Source organism: Barbus barbus (genome assembly GCF_936440315.1).
Source record: "Barbus barbus genome assembly, chromosome: 37".
NCBI lineage: Eukaryota > Metazoa > Chordata > Actinopteri > Cypriniformes > Cyprinidae > Barbus > Barbus barbus.
Window position 1 is genome coordinate 26468292 of NC_136715.1, and position 18859 is coordinate 26487150.

The 18859-nt window shown below is 37.6% G+C and overlaps 1 protein-coding gene across 1 annotated transcript in view; it reads right to left on the bottom strand.

The window, feature by feature from the left end:
* Positions 1-18859, bottom strand: part of syn2b (synapsin IIb) — a 121907-nt gene that overhangs the window by 56005 nt on the left and 47043 nt on the right. The window contains exons 3-5 of the mRNA XM_079395789.1: positions 18428-18519; positions 14087-14243; positions 13831-13920 (exon numbers count right to left, since the gene is read on the bottom strand). Coding sequence (XP_079251915.1) covers positions 13831-13920; positions 14087-14243; positions 18428-18519 — 339 coding nt within the window. The remainder of the gene's footprint in view (positions 1-13830; positions 13921-14086; positions 14244-18427; positions 18520-18859) is intronic.

An 18859-nucleotide genomic window follows, 5' to 3' on the forward strand; every position in this document is an offset into this window, starting at 1 on the left:
GGCAGCTAGCAAGGTATACTATATTAGTTTTGAGTCTCAGCATCTTTATGTACATAAATATACATTTAAAATGTAGCTCACAGTACAGAATTACTAAGCTGTATGGTAAGGACACACAAATACTGACACAGAAAAGATATTTACCTTTTTATATATTTGGGATCTTGTGAGTGATGTAGTGAGGTGGCCCAATCTGTCAGCAAGGTGCTCACGTGCTAATTTCTGTTTCCGTTAGTGATGGGCGGATCGATCCTAAAGTATCGATACTGATGTTGTATCGAAAGGATCGATCCTCACATAAAAATATCGACTCTAAAGTGCTTTTTTTTTTTTTTTTTTTTTTTTTTTTTTTTTTTTTTTAAACCACTCATTTTAAGACATTCTGTGCATAAATAAGCTTTTAAGTGTTAGTCTAATTGTGTTAGTGATTTCTCCTGCTCGATCGGAACGCAAATGCTGAAAGACAAAACCAATCAATCCCAGACAGCGTGACTCATGGCTCAGTCACAGTGTTTGTTCAAATAGAGCTACGCTTCCCAAAAGCATCAGAAGCATAAGTAGATCTTTATAAAACATTGCCACATCATTACATTACATATCATTGTTACTATGTATAAAATTAATTCTGAAAAATGCATCAATTACATTTTAAAATATATTAAAATAGAAAATAGTCATTTTAATGGTTATGGTTATATTTCACAATATTGCTCTTTTTACTGTATTTTTGTTCAAATAAGTGCAACCTTGGTGAGCATGATGTTTATTTAAATATTACAAAATCTTACTAACCCCAAACTTGGTTTATGTAACACTTATTTTAAATAGGCTAGTTTGTGCAAGTAAATTTATTTAAACTGGTTGTTAAAAGTTCAAATGGATTGTGTTAGGTTCTGTAATTGCTGTTAATAAAAAAAAATATGCTAAAGTTTCACCTTTAGAAGTACAGCAGCCTGGGAGCCTTTAACAAAAATTAACCATGGTTTTATTACATCAAGATGGCCGACACAGCAGCAGTGCTTGAGTGAAGCTCCTCAAATCTCAGTCTGCTAAATGCGCTAATTAACCTTCGTGCATATTTATCCCATGTCAAGGTTTAAGTGTTATTACAAAACCTCTTTTGTGACTTGTTGGACGGACACTGTTACAATCTGTTCACATGATCATCTCACCTGTGCTCCGCCATGGAACAAAACGCTACCAACGCATTTATTTTGAACGCTCTCCAGCAACTTAAGCAAGAGATGTTTACGTATTTTGACCCAAAACTTGATAACCTGCAAACAGCTGCTAATGCGTTGCAGTCTTCCCTTAAATCTCTCGGGGATCAAGTAGGCGAGCTCGAATTTCGAGTCAGTTCAAACCAGGATAATATAACTGATCTAGAGCAACGCGTTGAGACGCTGGAGAAGCAAAATGCTGTTCTGTTACAGAAAGCTGAGGATGCCGAAAATCGGAGCAGAGCCCTAAATCTTCGCTTCATTCACGTTCCTGAGCGTGCTGAAGGTACTGATACAATCGGCTTTATTGGACGTCTACTCATCCTTCTCTTCGGCGAAGCCAACTTTCCCACTCCACCGGTGATCGAGCGCGTTTATCGCACTCCTGGAGCTTCCTCTAAACGGAATTCTAAAGCTGGACCAAGACCCATTCTAGCAAAGTTTCTCCACTTTCAGGACAAACTTAAGATCCTTCGCCTCGCTCGGGAGAAAAAGGAGCTGATGTACCATGACTCTAGAGTTTTCATTTATCCCGACTTCAGCCACGGCTTGACGCAGAAACGCCGCCTGTTTGATCCGGTGAAAAAGAAACTGCGCGAGATCGGGATCCGTTACGCGCTGTTGTATCCAGCTACTCTCAGGATCCTCTACTCTCTACTCTGCAACTCTCCTGACGAAGCGGAGGTGCTTATTCGGGATGTTCAGATGAAGTCTCCCTAGTTCGGGTCTGTCCTGATTTGCACTTCTCCTTATACTTTGCACTTTGTAACTCTCCTATCCTGCTTTCAATTCCTGAATCATTATTTGCTGTAAACTGTGGTGCTTTGCGACTTGACGCAGGGCCATGCTATACTGACCCATGACCTCAATGACTATTTATTGATTTATTTATTATATTTTATTTTTCATTTTTTATTTTATTTTTTGGCACGATGACTCACTTCTTGGATTATAATATTTGCAGACTGGGACTTGGATTTTTTTTTTTTTTTTTTTTTTTTTTTTTTCGATTCGTATTTTTATTTTTTATTTCCTAATGTTTTTGCTTGTGTTTGTGTGTATGTGGTTTTGTGTGTGTGCTGACTCCCATGGTGCTCACCCACCCTCTTTTTTATCTTTCAATATGTACTTGCATAGATCTCGTCACTAGTCACTGTATTTTCATTAATTTTTTTCTCTGATAAATATGGGTAAAGGTCTTTACATTATGCACCTGAATATTCGAAGTCTACTCCCCAAAATCGACCAACTACGAGCGTGGTTGGCCTATAATAATCCAAGTATTATTACATTATCGGAAACTTGGCTTATCAGTAACATCTCTGACACCGATATTAGTATTGACAACTATAAAATGTTTAGATCGGATAGAGGCACAAGGGGAGGCGGAGTAGCCACTTATGTATTATCAAATTTGATACCTAACCTAATGAGATTCCTGTATATTTTGAAGGACTGTTTATTAAAATCACTCTTCACGAAAACAAGCAACTAATTATCGGAAATATTTATAGACCGCCTAATTCTCCCAAATTGGATTCAATTAAAAATATTATTTCTACTGCATCTTCTTTAGTTTCTAATAAGGAAATTATACTTATGGGTGACTTTAACATCAACTGGCTTCATCAACACTTACTGAAAGAAATATGATTAATAGCTTAAACTTGACTCAACTTATAACTGAGCCCACAAGACTTACTCTTACCTCTAAATCTCTTTTGGATTGGGCCTTAGTTTCTCACCCTGAACGAATAATTAAATCTGGGGTTCTACCAGACTGCTTTAGCGATCACCACATGATTTATTGTATTTGGAAAATTGTGAAGCCACGTCTCCCTCCTAAATTTATTAAGATAAGGCAAACAAAATTCTTCAATAGCGACCAATTTATTAATGATTTGCAACAGATTAACTGGTACAGGCTCAATTTAATTCCATTCATTGACGAAGCATGGAATTTCCTCTATACTGAGCTCCAGAATGTTATAAATAAGCATGCTCCTTGGACCACTATCAAAGTTAAAGGTAGTCATTTGCCGTGGGTAAATGGAGACCTTATTAATCTTTTTAAACAGAGGGACAGGGCTTGGTACAAATTTCGACGTACAAAATATATTGTTGACTGGGTAGAATACAAACGTTTAAGGAATATTTGCACTATGCAAACGAGGAACTCCAAATCAAATTATTTCAGAAATTGTCTAATGAATGATTTTAAAAACCCACGACGATTTTGGAAACGGGTTAATAATGTACTTGGGAAATCAGAGCGGGCTACAACTAATTTGCACCTGAATAATGAAAGGTTAGATGATCCAGCTAGCATTGCTAATGCTTTTAGTTTGCATTTTTCCCTAGCACCACAGGCTTTTCAACCTGATCTGGCCCCTTGTTTCCAGCTGGGCAGTTCCTTTTCATTTATAGAGGTCAGCCCAGCTGATGTGCAAAGGGCCATAAGTGAACTGTCCTCTATCAGTGGTGCTGGTCCAGATGGCATCGAGAATAAGTTTATTAAAATTGGTTCTCACGTACTAGCAGCGCCATTGGCCTCACTTTTTAACTTGTCGTTTTCTTCTTGTAAATTTCCTTTAGCCTGGAAATGTGCCAAAGTTATTCCACTTCATAAAGGTGGCAATCCTGAAAATATTAATAACTATAGACCCATTTCAATCATTAATAGTGTTGTAAAAGGAATTATTTAGCTGACAATAACTTATCTCAACACCAATCTGGATTCAGAAAACATTTTTCTACCACTACAGCACTTCTTAAATTTACCAATGATGTGTTTTCGAGTCTTGATAATCGTATGTGTACAGGTGCATTATTTTTAGATCTTACTAAAGCTTTTGACTTAGTTGATCATTATCAACTAAGCCTTTACTTTTTTCGATATTTATTAATGATTTACCATGTAGCTGCACTGATTGCAATATCCAACTTTATGCTGATGACACGGTCATTTATTGTTCCAAACCTAATATTTATGACATCAGCACTACATTACAAAAGGGTTTTGATTCAGTCCAGCGGTGGCTATTGTCTAATAAGCTTCTACTTAATAAATCAAAATCATATTTAATGCTTTTTCAAAAGAAGCCGAATCCTTCATCTGAAAATTTACTAAAAATTAAATTTCTTGATCAAACTCCTATTAAACCTACTAGGCAGGTCAAGTATCTTGGCCTTTGGCTTGATTCTGATTTTTCTTTTAGTACTCCTGTACATAATACAACTAATAAGCTCAACTGCTCACTTAGAATTTTATACCAATCAATTAATTGTTTTAATTTTCCTGTGAGAAAAAGAATTGTTTCTCAACTTCTATTGCCTATCTTGGATTATGCCGACATTTATACCAAAATACTATGGTTTCTTGCCTTCAGTCTCTCAATACTGTTTACAATAGCCTATGTAGATTTATTCTTCGCTGCCCCTACAGAACACACCACTGTGAAATGTACCATCAATTGTCCTGGCTGACCCTACCACATAGAAGGCGTTTTCATTGGTTACAATTTATTTTTAAATGTATTTATATGGACTATCCTTCCTATTTAAAACAATATCTAATTCCATTTAACTAATTTTATAACTTGCGTCACAATAACCAAATCTATTTTTTTATTCCTCAAATCAATAAAGTAGGAAGATATGCATTTCAATATAAAGCACCGTATGAGTGGAACAATCTTCCAATTTCTATTCGCTCTTTGACTTCCTTTTCATTGTTTCATAGCTCAATATCTTCAGAATACATGTAATTGTTTTTAATTATTTTTTTTATTTTTTTTATATATATATATTTTTAATTTAATAATTTTTTTAAATTCTTTTTATTTTTTTTTCTTCTTTCTGTGCTGGCATTATTGGTGGTCACTACTGTACTATCGCTCTGTGTGCATATGTGTTTACTGGTGTCTAGATGTGTGTTTTGGTGCATATTACATGTGTTTATTCTGTTGAGGGAAGTTTGTGCAACCTTTGGAGAGTTTTGTATGAGTGAATGTCTTGTTTGTATGAGTTATGTATTATATATTTCTGCATTTACCATTATTGTAAATAATGGAAATATATTTCTGTTTCATTTGTGTATGTTTTTGCTATATTTGACTGCCGCTGTAAGGTCAATGTCAATTTTTGTATTTGGACTTGAGGACCCCTTCGAAAACGAGATGGTTCATCTCAAGGGGTTATTCCTCTTCAATAAATAAATGTCAAATAATAATTACAGTAACCACAGTTTACCACAGTATTTGTAGTAAAACTGCAGTAACCACAAATTTATCATAAAAATAATTTTAGCACTTATGGAACACAATGTTTATTTTTCATGAGGTACCCTCAAAGGTGCACATTTGTTATCTACCCTTAAAGCATGCATACTTGTATGGTACTAATATGCTCCCTTTTAGGGTAGGTGAACCTTTGAGGTTACTGCCCCAGTAAAGGGCTGAAATACAATTTATTTTATTTCTGAGTGTAAACAAAAAACAAAAACAAAAAAAGCCTATGAAATGTTAAAAAACCCATCTAATATTGAGTATAATTACTGATTATATTTTTTTACTAATTTAAAAGATCAGTTTAGTCAAGGTATCGGTATCGATATCGACGATACTGGGCTTAAAAATATCGGTATCAGATCGAAAATAAAATAAGTGGTATGGCCCATCACTAGTTTCAATAGAAACTAGACTTGTTTGTCTTTGATAAAATGCCATAATAAAAGCCTTTTTTCATGGTTGCGGTAAGGGCTCGAAATTGTGGGACAGGCGCATTGAAAAAAGCTTAAATGATCAGTAAATAATACAAAAATAATTAAGATTCTGTAAATTAAAAATGTCTGTTAAACAGTTCCATTTGAAATAATGTCATTGCAATTCAATTATCTTTTACGTATTTCAGCATTGTGACCAGAGTTGTGGGACATGAACAAAAATGGTGTTTGGACCTATAAATGCTTCATAATTTTATATTAAATCGCATTAATCATTAATTATATTTTCTGTCAAGGTGTGTAATGACATTTTGAATATTTATAAAACATCCCCCTGGTTTTACAGACTAAAATGCAAGTCGGAGCTGTTTCAACTGAAACTTACTCTGACTGATCTTAAAATATATCAGTGCCTTTATTTTGTCTCAATGTACACCAGTAATGTTTTTTCTAAGGCACGTTTATAAAAAATACTTAAATGTCCTAATTGAACTATGACCTAATCCTGGTTTAGTCAATGTATAGGTCTTTTTCTATGCAATTAAAGTAAAACAACTTTAATATAGGAGCCTGATAAAAATGCTCATTTTAGAAGAAAATTCAGACAGCACTTAGAAGCTTTTGCATCTGAGCTCCGCATATAGCAGTGCTTAATTTGTAAATTGCGAGGTCCCAGAACACAGCGACGTGACCGATAAGTTAAGGGAGCATTCGCGCAATCACATTGTAGACCAATTTAAGTGATTACCAGCATGCATCAGTTACTTGTGTAGTGTGCACATGTAGCCTACTCTTAAAAAAATCATGGTTATTTTTTTTCAACATTAAGCATTTTTTTTGTGTGTGTTTGGTAGTTTCTGTGTAAACCATATCCTGGAACAGTTCAGTTGCAACCAGTGTTGGGGGTGATGCATTATAAGTAACGCAAATTACGTAATCAGATTACTTTTTTCAAGTAACTAGTAATGCATTACTTTTTAATTTACAAGAAAATATCTGAGTTACTTTTTCAAAAAAGTAACGCCAGTTACTTTGTTTTCCCAGTTATTGACTGACAGCTCCCCTGTCCCCATGTTGGGAGAAATCGGAAGTACAGAGTTGTTGTGTGTGCTGTGTGAGCACGATGTTACTGTTGTTCTAGACTAAATGTGAATGTGCATTAATTCATCTCACTCGCAAAAACAGATTTAGCATTCATCAAAATGAATTAAAACAGTGAAATGCAAACTCAGAATATGATGCAAACCTGCAATAATTCAATATGTTAACACAAAGTGAGGTGACATACTGCCGAGTATGGTGACCCATACTCTGAATTCGTGCTCTGCATTTAACCCATCCAACGTGCACACACACAGCAATGAACACACACACACACACACACACAGCAGTGAACACACACACACTGTGAACACACACCCGGAGCTGAGCTGTGGGCAGCCATTTATGCTGCGGCGCCTGGGTACAGTAACTGGTACTAGAAGTCTGCTACCCGACCCGAGCCCGACGGGTCCCGAAAAATGTGCGGGTTTCGGGTCGGGTTCGGGTTAATGTTTATTGAACAGCGTCGGGTTCGGGTCGGGTTCGGGTTTGTAACTAAGAAAAACTAAATGGGCTATATATAGTTTGCGTGCCGTGTGCTTTGCCTGCTTGCTGTGTTGTGGTGACCGGCACGCGCGAGAGAGAAAGTTGCGTGCGCAGATGTGCAATGTGCATCTGCTACACAGACACACAGGCTCTACCTGTGTGTCTGTGGTCTGTGTAGCCCAGGGGTGGGCAAACTTTTTGGCTCAAGGGCTACACTGGGTTTTAAAATTTGACAGAGGGCCGGCCCAGTAGCAGATTATGAAACACGATCTCATGAAAGTGCGTATCTATACCACAAATTAATTTCTAGTGCCATTTATACACCAAAATTTTTTTTTGCATGCATATGCTACGTACTGTAAACCCCTTGGTTAGGATTAGGGGTGCGGAGTGCGTGCCTATTACACCCCATAAAGTGCGTATCATATGCACACGAAAACTGCGTATCATAAGCACTACAGATACAATTCGTGGTATTCGCACTTTCATGAGATCTGACTGAGCAAACACATTTACGTTGTGGCAACGTCTGCGCGAAATTCAACAACTGAGAGACGACATTATTTATTTGCCGTGAGAAAATATAACATATTGCAAAAATGGTATTTATTTGCTGTGAGAAATAGAGTGGACCTCGGGTTCGGGTCGGGTTCGGGCTTAACATGTAAATGTATTTGTCGGGTCGGGTCGGGTTAAATGATCGCGGGTACGGGCCGGGTTCGGGCTTCAGTTTAAAGCCCGTGCAGACCTCTACCTGGTACCTGGTAATTTTTTTAGACGAGCTGATAGAATGTAAAAACTGTAACTTGAATGCAATGTAAGTCGCTTTGGATAAAAGCGTCTGCTAAATGCATAAATGTAAATGTAGTACCACCTCGGCCGAGGTTCCAAGCGAGCCGTACCGTTACCAAAACGTGACGTGTAAACTCTGCTGATCACTGATTGGCCGGAGAGAATCGTCTCTGCCTGCGTCACTGAACTTGCAGCACGAGACATAACAGACCTGCTAGATTTAAATCAGCACAGCCAGTGAAGGATCGAACCCAACTGTTTTGAATGGGCGCACCTTTTTTAACAACCAAAAATAGCTGTTTCGTTGTCTGTTGAGGAAGAACAGACGTCCCTCTCTTTGATAGCCGAGGAGTGGATCCAGTGAAAGCTTGATGGAGCGACGCGGATTTAAAACGTTTTTCAGGAGTCACGGCAGTAGAGGCGGCGCAACTATAACGACATGTGAATAATCCCGCCCACTCTAAAAGTGGTACTAAACTGCAGTGGAAACGCAAACCGAGCCGAACTGAGCTGTGCCGTGTCATTCTGAACCGAGCCGAGTCGTACCATGCAGTGGAAAAGCACCATTATAACGTGGATGTAGGCGCTACTGAGGAAAGGAAGCGTCATGCTGATCAACTTTTGTCTATTCCAAACCATACAGTTGAAACTCAGTTGACAGAATTACCTGATAAGAAGAATGTGTTTGTTCCGGTGCAGGCTGGTGGTTTCACTTCTCAACTCTGGAACAATCTACCTAACACTGTTCGGGAAGCTAGATTAAAGACCCATCTCTTTAAACTGGTTTACACATAATACACTATCATATTTCTATAATTCAAATCCGTTAAAAGATTGTTAAACTGCATTAATTAGGTCAACCGGAACCAGGAACACTTCCCAAAACACCCGATGTACTTGTTACATTCTTAGAAGAATGGCATCTACGCTAATATTAGTCTGTTTCTTTCTTATTCTGAGGTCACCATAGCCACCCAGATCCAGTCCGTATCCAGATCAGATGGTGCATCAGCACCTAGAGATGACCTCTACAGCCAGGACACCTAGATGAGCCCCAGAGACTGATCCCCAGTGAAGACCCCATCTCCAAGACGGCCATTGGGACAAGACCACAGGAACCAGATGAGTCCTTTGCACAATCTGATTCTGCTTTAGCCTAGATTTAAACTGCTGATTTTGTCTGGCCAGAGGAGAATGACACTATTTCGACAAACTATTTCCCCGTCTAAATACTGTAAAGTTGATATAAAGCCACCCAGCTTTATATCAAGCAGATGTAAAGCTGCTTTGACACAATTTGCATTGTTAAAAGTGCTATACAAATAATATTGACTTGACTTCATAATATATCATCAGTAGCTACAGGTATTCATTTTGTGTTGCTAGTTGGGGGGAAAAGAGTGACAGAGTGCATAGGGCCCAGAGCCCCACAACCAATCGTCATTTTGCGATTGCAACCCATCCCCCCAGGGCTCTACAGTGCAACCATTTTAGTTGCATTTGCGACTGAAAACTACTACATGCGAATATGAAAAATATTTAGGAGCACCAGTGCGACTAACCTGATCAGCATATTTGTATTTGCACTCGAGAGCTTCAAAGGTTCCAAAATGTTTTTGCAGCATTGAGTAATGTATCGCAGCCATATCTATTGATTCCTTGAACGCAACATTAATCCACTCACTGCTCAAAACACCTGATGCATACTCATGAATCCTCTCATTATAATAAAGACACAATGCAAATAAAAGATAATTGTGCAGTGTAGACAGCTTCCTTGATTATAATGGAACTTTGTGAGATCGCGATGAAAGGTGAGTGAAATATTTTAAAGAAGGGAGTTTGCAAATGTGATATTGATTTAAAACGACAGTTCAATAAACAAGAAGTTAAGTGACTTGCATTGTCTGACTATAACAATAATCCCTGCTTTGCTCTATTTCATCAACAAAAATTGTTTCAAAGTCACAGCTGAGCCGCTGCACATCTCCAAGCAAACACAGCAATGTTCTGTTTATGAATGAATGTGCATTTTTAAATGACTCTGAGTTAATGATTAAACTACCCATTCATAAAGACAGTCACTAGTTCCTGAATGAATCAGCCATTCAAACAAATCAATTGAATGAATGATTCAGTGATAAATGTCTCAGGTTACGCATGTAACCATGGTTTCCCGAGGGGAACGAGACTGTGCGCCGAAAACACTATGGGAACACCTTCAGCATGACCACGCTCTGAATCACATTTGTAATCAGTCCAATGAAAGGCCGAGACATCACGGGCGGGGTGATATAGCGACCAGGAAGCTTAAAAGCACATACGGTGGAACCGGCGTCAGCTTCTAGGAGTGAAGCAAGTGATTACAGGGATGCCAGAAGTATGGCACTGAGACGCAGCATCTTGTTCCCCTCGGGAAACATGGTTACATGCGTAACCTGAGACGTTCCCCTTCAGGAACTCGAACTGTGTCGAAAACGCTATGGGAACGAGATACCCTCACCGCCAGACTGACAAATCCCTGCCTAGTGTATGTACTATGATCAAAACAGAGTCGGGTGTGGCTCGCATATCAAGGCCATAGAACCTCATGAATTTTAGGGGCGTGGACCCATCCCGCAGCGTTGCAGATGTACTGCATGGACACACCTGCCAAGAAGGCCTTGGAGGCCACCACACTTCTAGTAGAGTGAGCCTTGACCCCCAGAGGCGAGGGGAGACCAAAGGACTCATAAGCAATGGAAAAGGCATCAACTATCCACCAACTGAGGGTCTGCTTCGTAGCAGGAACCAAGGGGGACCATAGCACACAAGCAGTTGGTCCGTCCTTCTCCACAGGGCAGCTCTGTGGATGTACGTGCCCAGTGCTCACACTGAACACATACAGTTAAGCTTCTGCTGGTCGGGCTCCCCGAAGGGAGGAGAACAGAAGGCCTGCAGCACGATGGACTGTGGTATAACAGAGGGAACTTTAGGGACATGCCCCGCTCAGGGGTAGAGAAATGCTTTGGCCATGCCGGGCGCAAAGTGGAGATAAGCAGAGGCCACTGAGAGGGGCTGTAGATCCCCAACTTTATTGAGAGAGGAAATAGCCAGAAGGAAGGCAGTCTTAAAGGGATAGTTGACCCAAAAATGAAAATTCTGTTATCGTTTACTCACCCTCAAGTAATTCCAAACCTGTATGAATTTCTTTGTTCTGCCAAACACAGAGGAAGATATTTTGAAGAAAGTTAATAATGAGATGTTGCTCAGATCTCTTCAATGGGCTCGAAGGGAGCCTTACAGAGAGCCTCTAACACCACAGCCAAATCTCATGGGGTGACACGAGATCGTACTGGTGGCCTCAGCGCACCGCAGATAAAACGTGTAACTAAGGGGTGTCTAGCCACTGACTGGCCACCAAAGGGGGCGGAGTAAGCCGTAATGGCCGCCATGTAAACTTTTAGGGTTAAGTGGGTCAACCCTGCAGAGAAAATGGCCTGCAGGAGCTCCAGAACTGTACCAGTTCTGCAGGCAGTTGACTGGCTCGAGCTGGCGGTCTCCGCACCATGAACTGAATAGCTTCCACTTCAGGACGTACAGTTTCCACCATGTATAAGGGGTGATATAGTGACCAGGAAGCTTAAAAGCTGCGGTGGAACCGGCGCCAAAAAGACTGATAATATCCAGGACCTTAAAACCTAAAAACAATAATGAATCTCAACAGATGGTTCAATAAGTGAGGACATCCAGGGGCTTTCATTTTCGCCCAGCTAAATTTTAATGTTGTCAAACATATACTCAAACCCTGGCTCAAATCATTTTCAGAATCTTTTATAAAGGTGTTTAAAAAATGAGGCTTTGTAATTTATACTTGCAGCCCTTGTACTGGCCTCTGACTGTTATCATTGATTTATTGTAGTTTTTAAAGTAGTAAAACAGTTGTTGTTGTGTTATAAGTATACAGACATTAGTTCAGTCATCTCTCAAACTGTGATCGCTACAGATCTTGCCCTGTACTGGAGCGTCCTGTTTGATCAAGATGCTTCAGAAAAAATGGCAGATGAAATGGCAAAAATGGATTCATCCTGTCTTGAAGATGCTTTTCGGTCTATGTGCCTGCAAGCCCATTGCGGCTTGTGCAGTTGGCAAAGAATTCCTGTTAAGTAACTACAAAAGCTCCTAAAAATTATGTCCTGAAGAACAAGAGCATCAGCCATTCAGCCAGGTGTGCATTTTTGCCCTTTTATTCTCCAGAATGCTTAGAACATTTTGAATGGATTTTAAAGTTTTAATGAAGCAATGTAGTCAGATAATACATACAAAACACTGTTTTCATGGAGATATGCAATCAACCATTAAACTTTTTTGCATGCCAAAGCATCTGTGTGTATTTAATGGGAAATTAAGCATGTTTATATAAATATGGATGTTCTTAGTGTCAAAAGCATTCATCTGGTATTTTTTCGCTTTTCTATTCTGATGAACATTGAGTTAAAAAAGGACAGTTTAAAAAAACAAAAAACTGCAATAACAAACAGCAACGTTTAAGGTTCATTCCACAGAACCACAACCACATCAGACTACTTCACTAGAAACCACAGAAACATTGTTTGCACAATGCAGAAAGCTGATAATGATTGTAAAACTGCATTACAGAGGCATTCTATTGAAACAGTGTGTATACGCTGCATAGAGGGGGCGAAATGTAAATAAGCAGATGTTTCATCCAAAGCAGCACAGCAGAACCAAACCTTATGAAAAGTACTGCACTTTAGCGCACTTTGTAATAATTTAATTTTTAAATATAAGTTAATGTCATTACTTGAAAGCATGTCATGTATTTAAATACAACACATTGTGCTTGATGTGTATTAACTTTAAATGGAATATCAAATAACACACTACAATTAAAATTATAATCAGATAGTTTACATGTCCTGTACATTTTTAAGCACAATAAATATTAAATTATTAAAATGAATGATTATTAAATGGTTTATGATTATTAAAAATGTACTTTTAAATTAAAAACTTTAATTTGGAAATGTTTACAAAATGCATTTTAAAAGTGTAATTAAGTGTGTTAGGAAACATAGCCATGGTAGTGCCTCTTTTTAAGTACACTTAAGTGGAATTTATTTAATATTATATTATCTGCAATTACAGTTCTATTTTAATGCACCTTTAATATTTGAAGTACACTACAAGTGCACAGTCACTACTATTAGGCACACAGGTTTTTCACAAGAGGGTATGTTAGCAGCAGCAGTGTTTTTTTTTTGGTTTTTTTTGTTTTTTTTATCATCAGGACATTAATTTTCAGTACTACTAATCAAAGTATATAATACATTTTATTTGCTGTACCATATAGTGTTTAAACTCATATAGTATACAAATAACTAACGTGTGACATATTTTGTTCTTTATCAAAATCAATAGCTTGCCATATTTATATATAGCTTACCATAACAAAAATGGATTCAAATCGAGTGAAATTAATGAAAAACAAGGTTGTTTTGTACTTACCATGTCCCTGTAGTTTGAGTAGAACGTCTGATCAACAAGAGGGAATTTATCTGCTCCCAGTCTCTTGTAGATGCTGATCAGTTGAGCAAACTGGAAGAAAACAGAGAGTCAGTCTGGATGAAAATATTGAAAGCACTGAAAGTGTCATGTAGCAGTGTCTATGCCACAATGTGGTCTGATCTGAACTCACAATTATACATTATTACGCATTAAAAAATAAAAGAAAAACACACGGTACAAAACAACATGTACTCACAGCCCATGGCTTGTCACACAGGTTATAAATGGACTCCAGCGAGTTGACGCTGGGGATCCCGGCATAATGCAAACCGATGATTAAATTGCGGAAGTCTTCATTCTGTGCCATGCTATAAGCATGCTGTCGCACCAAGACGAAGTCAGGCTTGAAGGACCTGTGTCAAGAATAACATAAATCGAGAACAGAGCAAAAGTGTCAGTCTATTATCTGTATAACATTCCAATTGAGTAGTGTTTATGTACAGTTGTGATCATAAGTTTACACATCCATTGCAGAATATGGAAAATGTTAATCAGTTTAACAAAATAAGAAGGATCATGAAAATTGCATGTTATTTTTTTTATTTAGTACTGTCCTGAGTAATCTATTTAAGATTACATTCTCATAATACCGTGTATGGTTTCATGGATGAGCCACAACAATTTTTTGTTTTGTTTATGAGTCCCTTGTTGGTCCTGAGCAGTTCAACAGCCTGCTGTTCTTCAGAAAAATCCTCCAGCTCCTGCAAATTCTTTGGTTTTCCAGCATATTCTGCATATTTGAACCCTTTCCAACATTGATTGTATGATTTTGAAATCCGTCTTTTAACACAGAGGACAATTGAGGGACTCATGCATAACTATTACAAAAGGTGAAAACATATACTGTTGCTCAAGACGGCAACACAATGCATTCAGAGGCAGGGAGCATTCACCGAATGCATCTCAATCCGATGCCTCTGCTGTTAATTCCAAAACTTCAGACCTAGCAATGAAGGCTTGAGCCATTGATAGAAGACTAATGGAGTTAATAATGGAGTTATTAGAGACAGAAGCGTGTATGAATTTCCTCTGTGAGTCTGTGCGTCTCTCAAAAGTGTTTGGCAGTAATACTACTAATACTCTACTAATAGCCATAGCAGATAAGTTTATCTGCTTCAACAACAGCACCGTTATTACCTCGCTAGTGAGAAATGTTCATAGCTTGAAGTAGCTAAATTATTTTTCTGAAATATCACTAGAGCAGTGCTGACAACACGTTTCTGCACAGCTGTGTGTCTGTGGAACTGTATGTGTGTGCATTTGTAAGGGATAGAGAGCGGGAGAAATGGAGCATGTGGCAAAAACCTGGAAATGATTTGTCGTTTTTAACCTTGATGTTTACTGTATTTATTTGCTTGGTCAGTGTCATTGAGGGTTTTGTCAAGTTCTGGGCCCTATGTACTCTTTCACTTTTTTATTCTTTTTCATTTTTATTTACTTTTTTATTTATTAAAGCAACATTTCTACAGTGAATCAGAGATGATCACTATTTGATTATTATCTATTATCACAAACTGGAACTGTAAAGAAACTGGACTTTATTTTCCTCATTAGCAACACCATGAAAAACAAAGTCTATTTAGTACATGTGTGATACTCTGTGATTATTAATAAATATAAATATAAAATATAAATTAGTCAGAGCTGAAATCTAGCAAAACCATTCTGTAGTTTCAGATCGTTCATTCACCAAAGGGAATGTCAGATTTGTTCATATTTGCAATTGACATTACTCAATGCCATTTTTGATTTTTTTTGTTTGTTCTAGTTGACAGAATCATCTGTATATAAAGTTTAGTTACAAAATAATGTTTTGGGAGTTTGGAAGAAAATAAGCCAAACGAGGAGAGGGAGCGAAATGGATGAGACAGAAAGGTTAGCGAGAGAGTAATTTGAGACACTTCTATATGTGTATGTATGAAGGTTCAACAGTGTTTAGATGAACTTAAAGTCTTTCACTGTACTGGGATTTCCACATGAAGAAAGCATGTCCTTCATATCATGCTATGATGTACATTAGAAACTAAATATACATATATCCGTAAAACGTTTGGTGTGTGACAGAAAAGAACCAGCCACCATCATGTCCATATGATGTTGTGGAGCTGAGCTATGGTGTATTTATTTTGCTATACAGATGCTAGAGTGTGGCTATATAGTTTATATGGTGATATTTCAAGACTTGCCAGTCTGAATCAGAAGAACCCAACCCTATGCTCCTGCTGTACTGGTGCTAAAATATGGCTTATTTTGCTATATGGTTTCTAGGGTTCTTTAAATAATTGCTAGGGCATTGTTAGGCAGTTGCCAGGGAAACATTTAAAGACTACTGGCCATTCTGAGCCAAAAGAGTCCTCCTCTCTCCCCACTGATGTTCGTATCCAGAGATGGTCCTTTCATCATTTTTCAGTGGATGTCTATGGGATTGTTGCTAGGGGTGCTGTAACTGGTTGCTAGGATGTGGCTATGAGGTTGTTATTTAACTACTGCTTGATAGGCTAAATCAAATGAGCCCACCCCATACCTCTAAGACTTTCTGATACAGAGACATGATCTCACAAATTTGGTTCCAATGTTAAAATGTCCAATGTCAAATTTGGTTCAAAATTTATGACAATTGGGGTGGGACAAGTCACACACCTAAGTTTTGTCCAGAATAACAACAATAGGTATAAAAGAGAATAGTAGTGGGAAATGTAAAAGAAGAAAAAAAAAGAAAAACAGCATGTTTCACGTGTTATGCAAGTGACACACACACACACACACACACATGTTGGTTTTTGTGGTTTATGGGGACTCTCCATAGGCGTAATGGTTTTTATACTGAACAAACTGTGTGTGATATTGCCCTGCACCAACCCTACACCTAAACTTAGCCCTCACAGGAGACTTTGTGCATTTTTAGATTTTCAAAAAAACACCATTTAGTATGTTTTTTAAGCCTTTTGAATTACGGGGACATAGGCAGTGTCCTCATAAACCACCTTCATATTGTAATACCTCTGTCATACCCATGTCATTATACACATTTGTGTCCTCATAAACCACATAAACATGCACACACACACACACACACACACACACTCTCTCTCATTAGGATTCACAGGTAATGGGAAAATCCACTCTGACATACTCATGTAAACCCACCTGTATGAGTAAACTGGCATTTCTCAGTCTGCACACCCACAGTGGCATAGCTGTGCTTATGGTAAATGGCATTTTGGCTTCCTGTCTTTTTGTTGAACCACATTTTGTGGTCATCATGACAGCAATTCAATCACATTAGTTTAAAACTTAATTTTATAACCTGTTTAAACACTTGAACTATGAAACACAGTTCAGCTATGTGGACTTTTAAGTTACCTGTAACAATATTTGGTAACACTTTATTTCGATAGTCCACTTTAGACATTCTACTAACAGTAAGTAACTTTGCAACTACATGTCAACTAGCAGTCATTAGAGTATTAGTAGACTGTCTGCTTAATATCTTCTAACACTTTATTTTAATGGGTCCACAACATACAACATACTGACTATCAGAAACATTGCAAGTATATGTCAACTTATTCTACTAACCTTATACCTACCCTACCAAGAGTTAGTAGACATGTAGTTACAAAGTTACTTATAGTTAGTAGAATATCTAAAGTGGACTATCGAAATAAAGTGTAACCCAATATTTTTTTAACAAGTATTTAAAAAGTATAACAAGCTTATTTTTGGTCTATTTACCTGAAAAACAATTAATGCCACAAGTTGCTGTCAGAACGGTGTGTTAGTTAATTTAAAAATGTACTTTATTTGATAACATCAAATTAAATAACATTTAATATACCTAAATCAGCCTTCAATACATCACACCCCACCAACATGTTTTATCTAAATTTCTACTAAATGTAATGAGCATTAGTCTTGCAGAACTATACCAACAAACTACAGTACAGTGAGTTTAAGAGAATTACTTTAAATATCACGAAGAAAAATGTAAACTGCTGCAGTAGGAGAAGGCACTGTATATGATAATTTTAGTATTAAATAAATTACGAGCTTCAGATCGTGCAGACGAAACGCGGTCATGTTATCTTATTTTTGGAGTCTGTGCTGTTTGGGAACACAGTTCTGGGAGTTAGTTACAATGCAACACTTTGCTGAAGCATTTTAGAACGACAAAACTGGCATTTTCAAATGCTTTGCAACAAGATACGTCCGCTGGTTAGTAAAGTTATTCCATCCCGTCCATCACAGTTTATGTGCATGTTTCTTATTGGATAAGAAATGTATCCTACTTAGTTGAGTGCATAAGTTTTTATATGCGCATTTTTAGAATTTATGCGCATATTGATGTTTCCATCCAGTGTTTTTTTTTTTTTTTTTATGCGATATCCCAAAATGCTCATAAAAATAGGTGGATGGAAACATACAGACTGATGAATAAATGCTGAAAGCTGCAGAAAAAAAGACAGATACATGAATATGATGGACTCATATTGGCCTCACTGCTGTATTTTCTAAAGATTATTGATGTTAAACTTACCGAACTACTTTTGTTCCATTTCTGATCACTTGCATGTCCACACTGCATGTACCATTAGCATGAGCCACAAGGTTGATCTCCGAGAACTCGGCCTGAAACAAAAAGAAATATACAAATAAATACACATTATTTTGATAGTCCACATACCTTCTGATGTTCATTCATCTTTATTTTGCTCTGTAACTTGTAGTAAACTGGAAGAGATGAATAGTTTCTGCTTCAGTTATACAGGCAGATACATCGATCCATCATGCCACATCAAAAGAGTGCCAAAATGGCATTTAATGTTTAGATTGTGTGGTAAAATGAAGAGAATTCAAAAGCTGAGCATCTGTTTCAGCAGTAAACACAAAACGTATTGTGATTTTTGGATGGAAGGTGCTATAAAAATTGTAGTTAACTGAAAACAGATTGATTTTGCATTTAAGAATC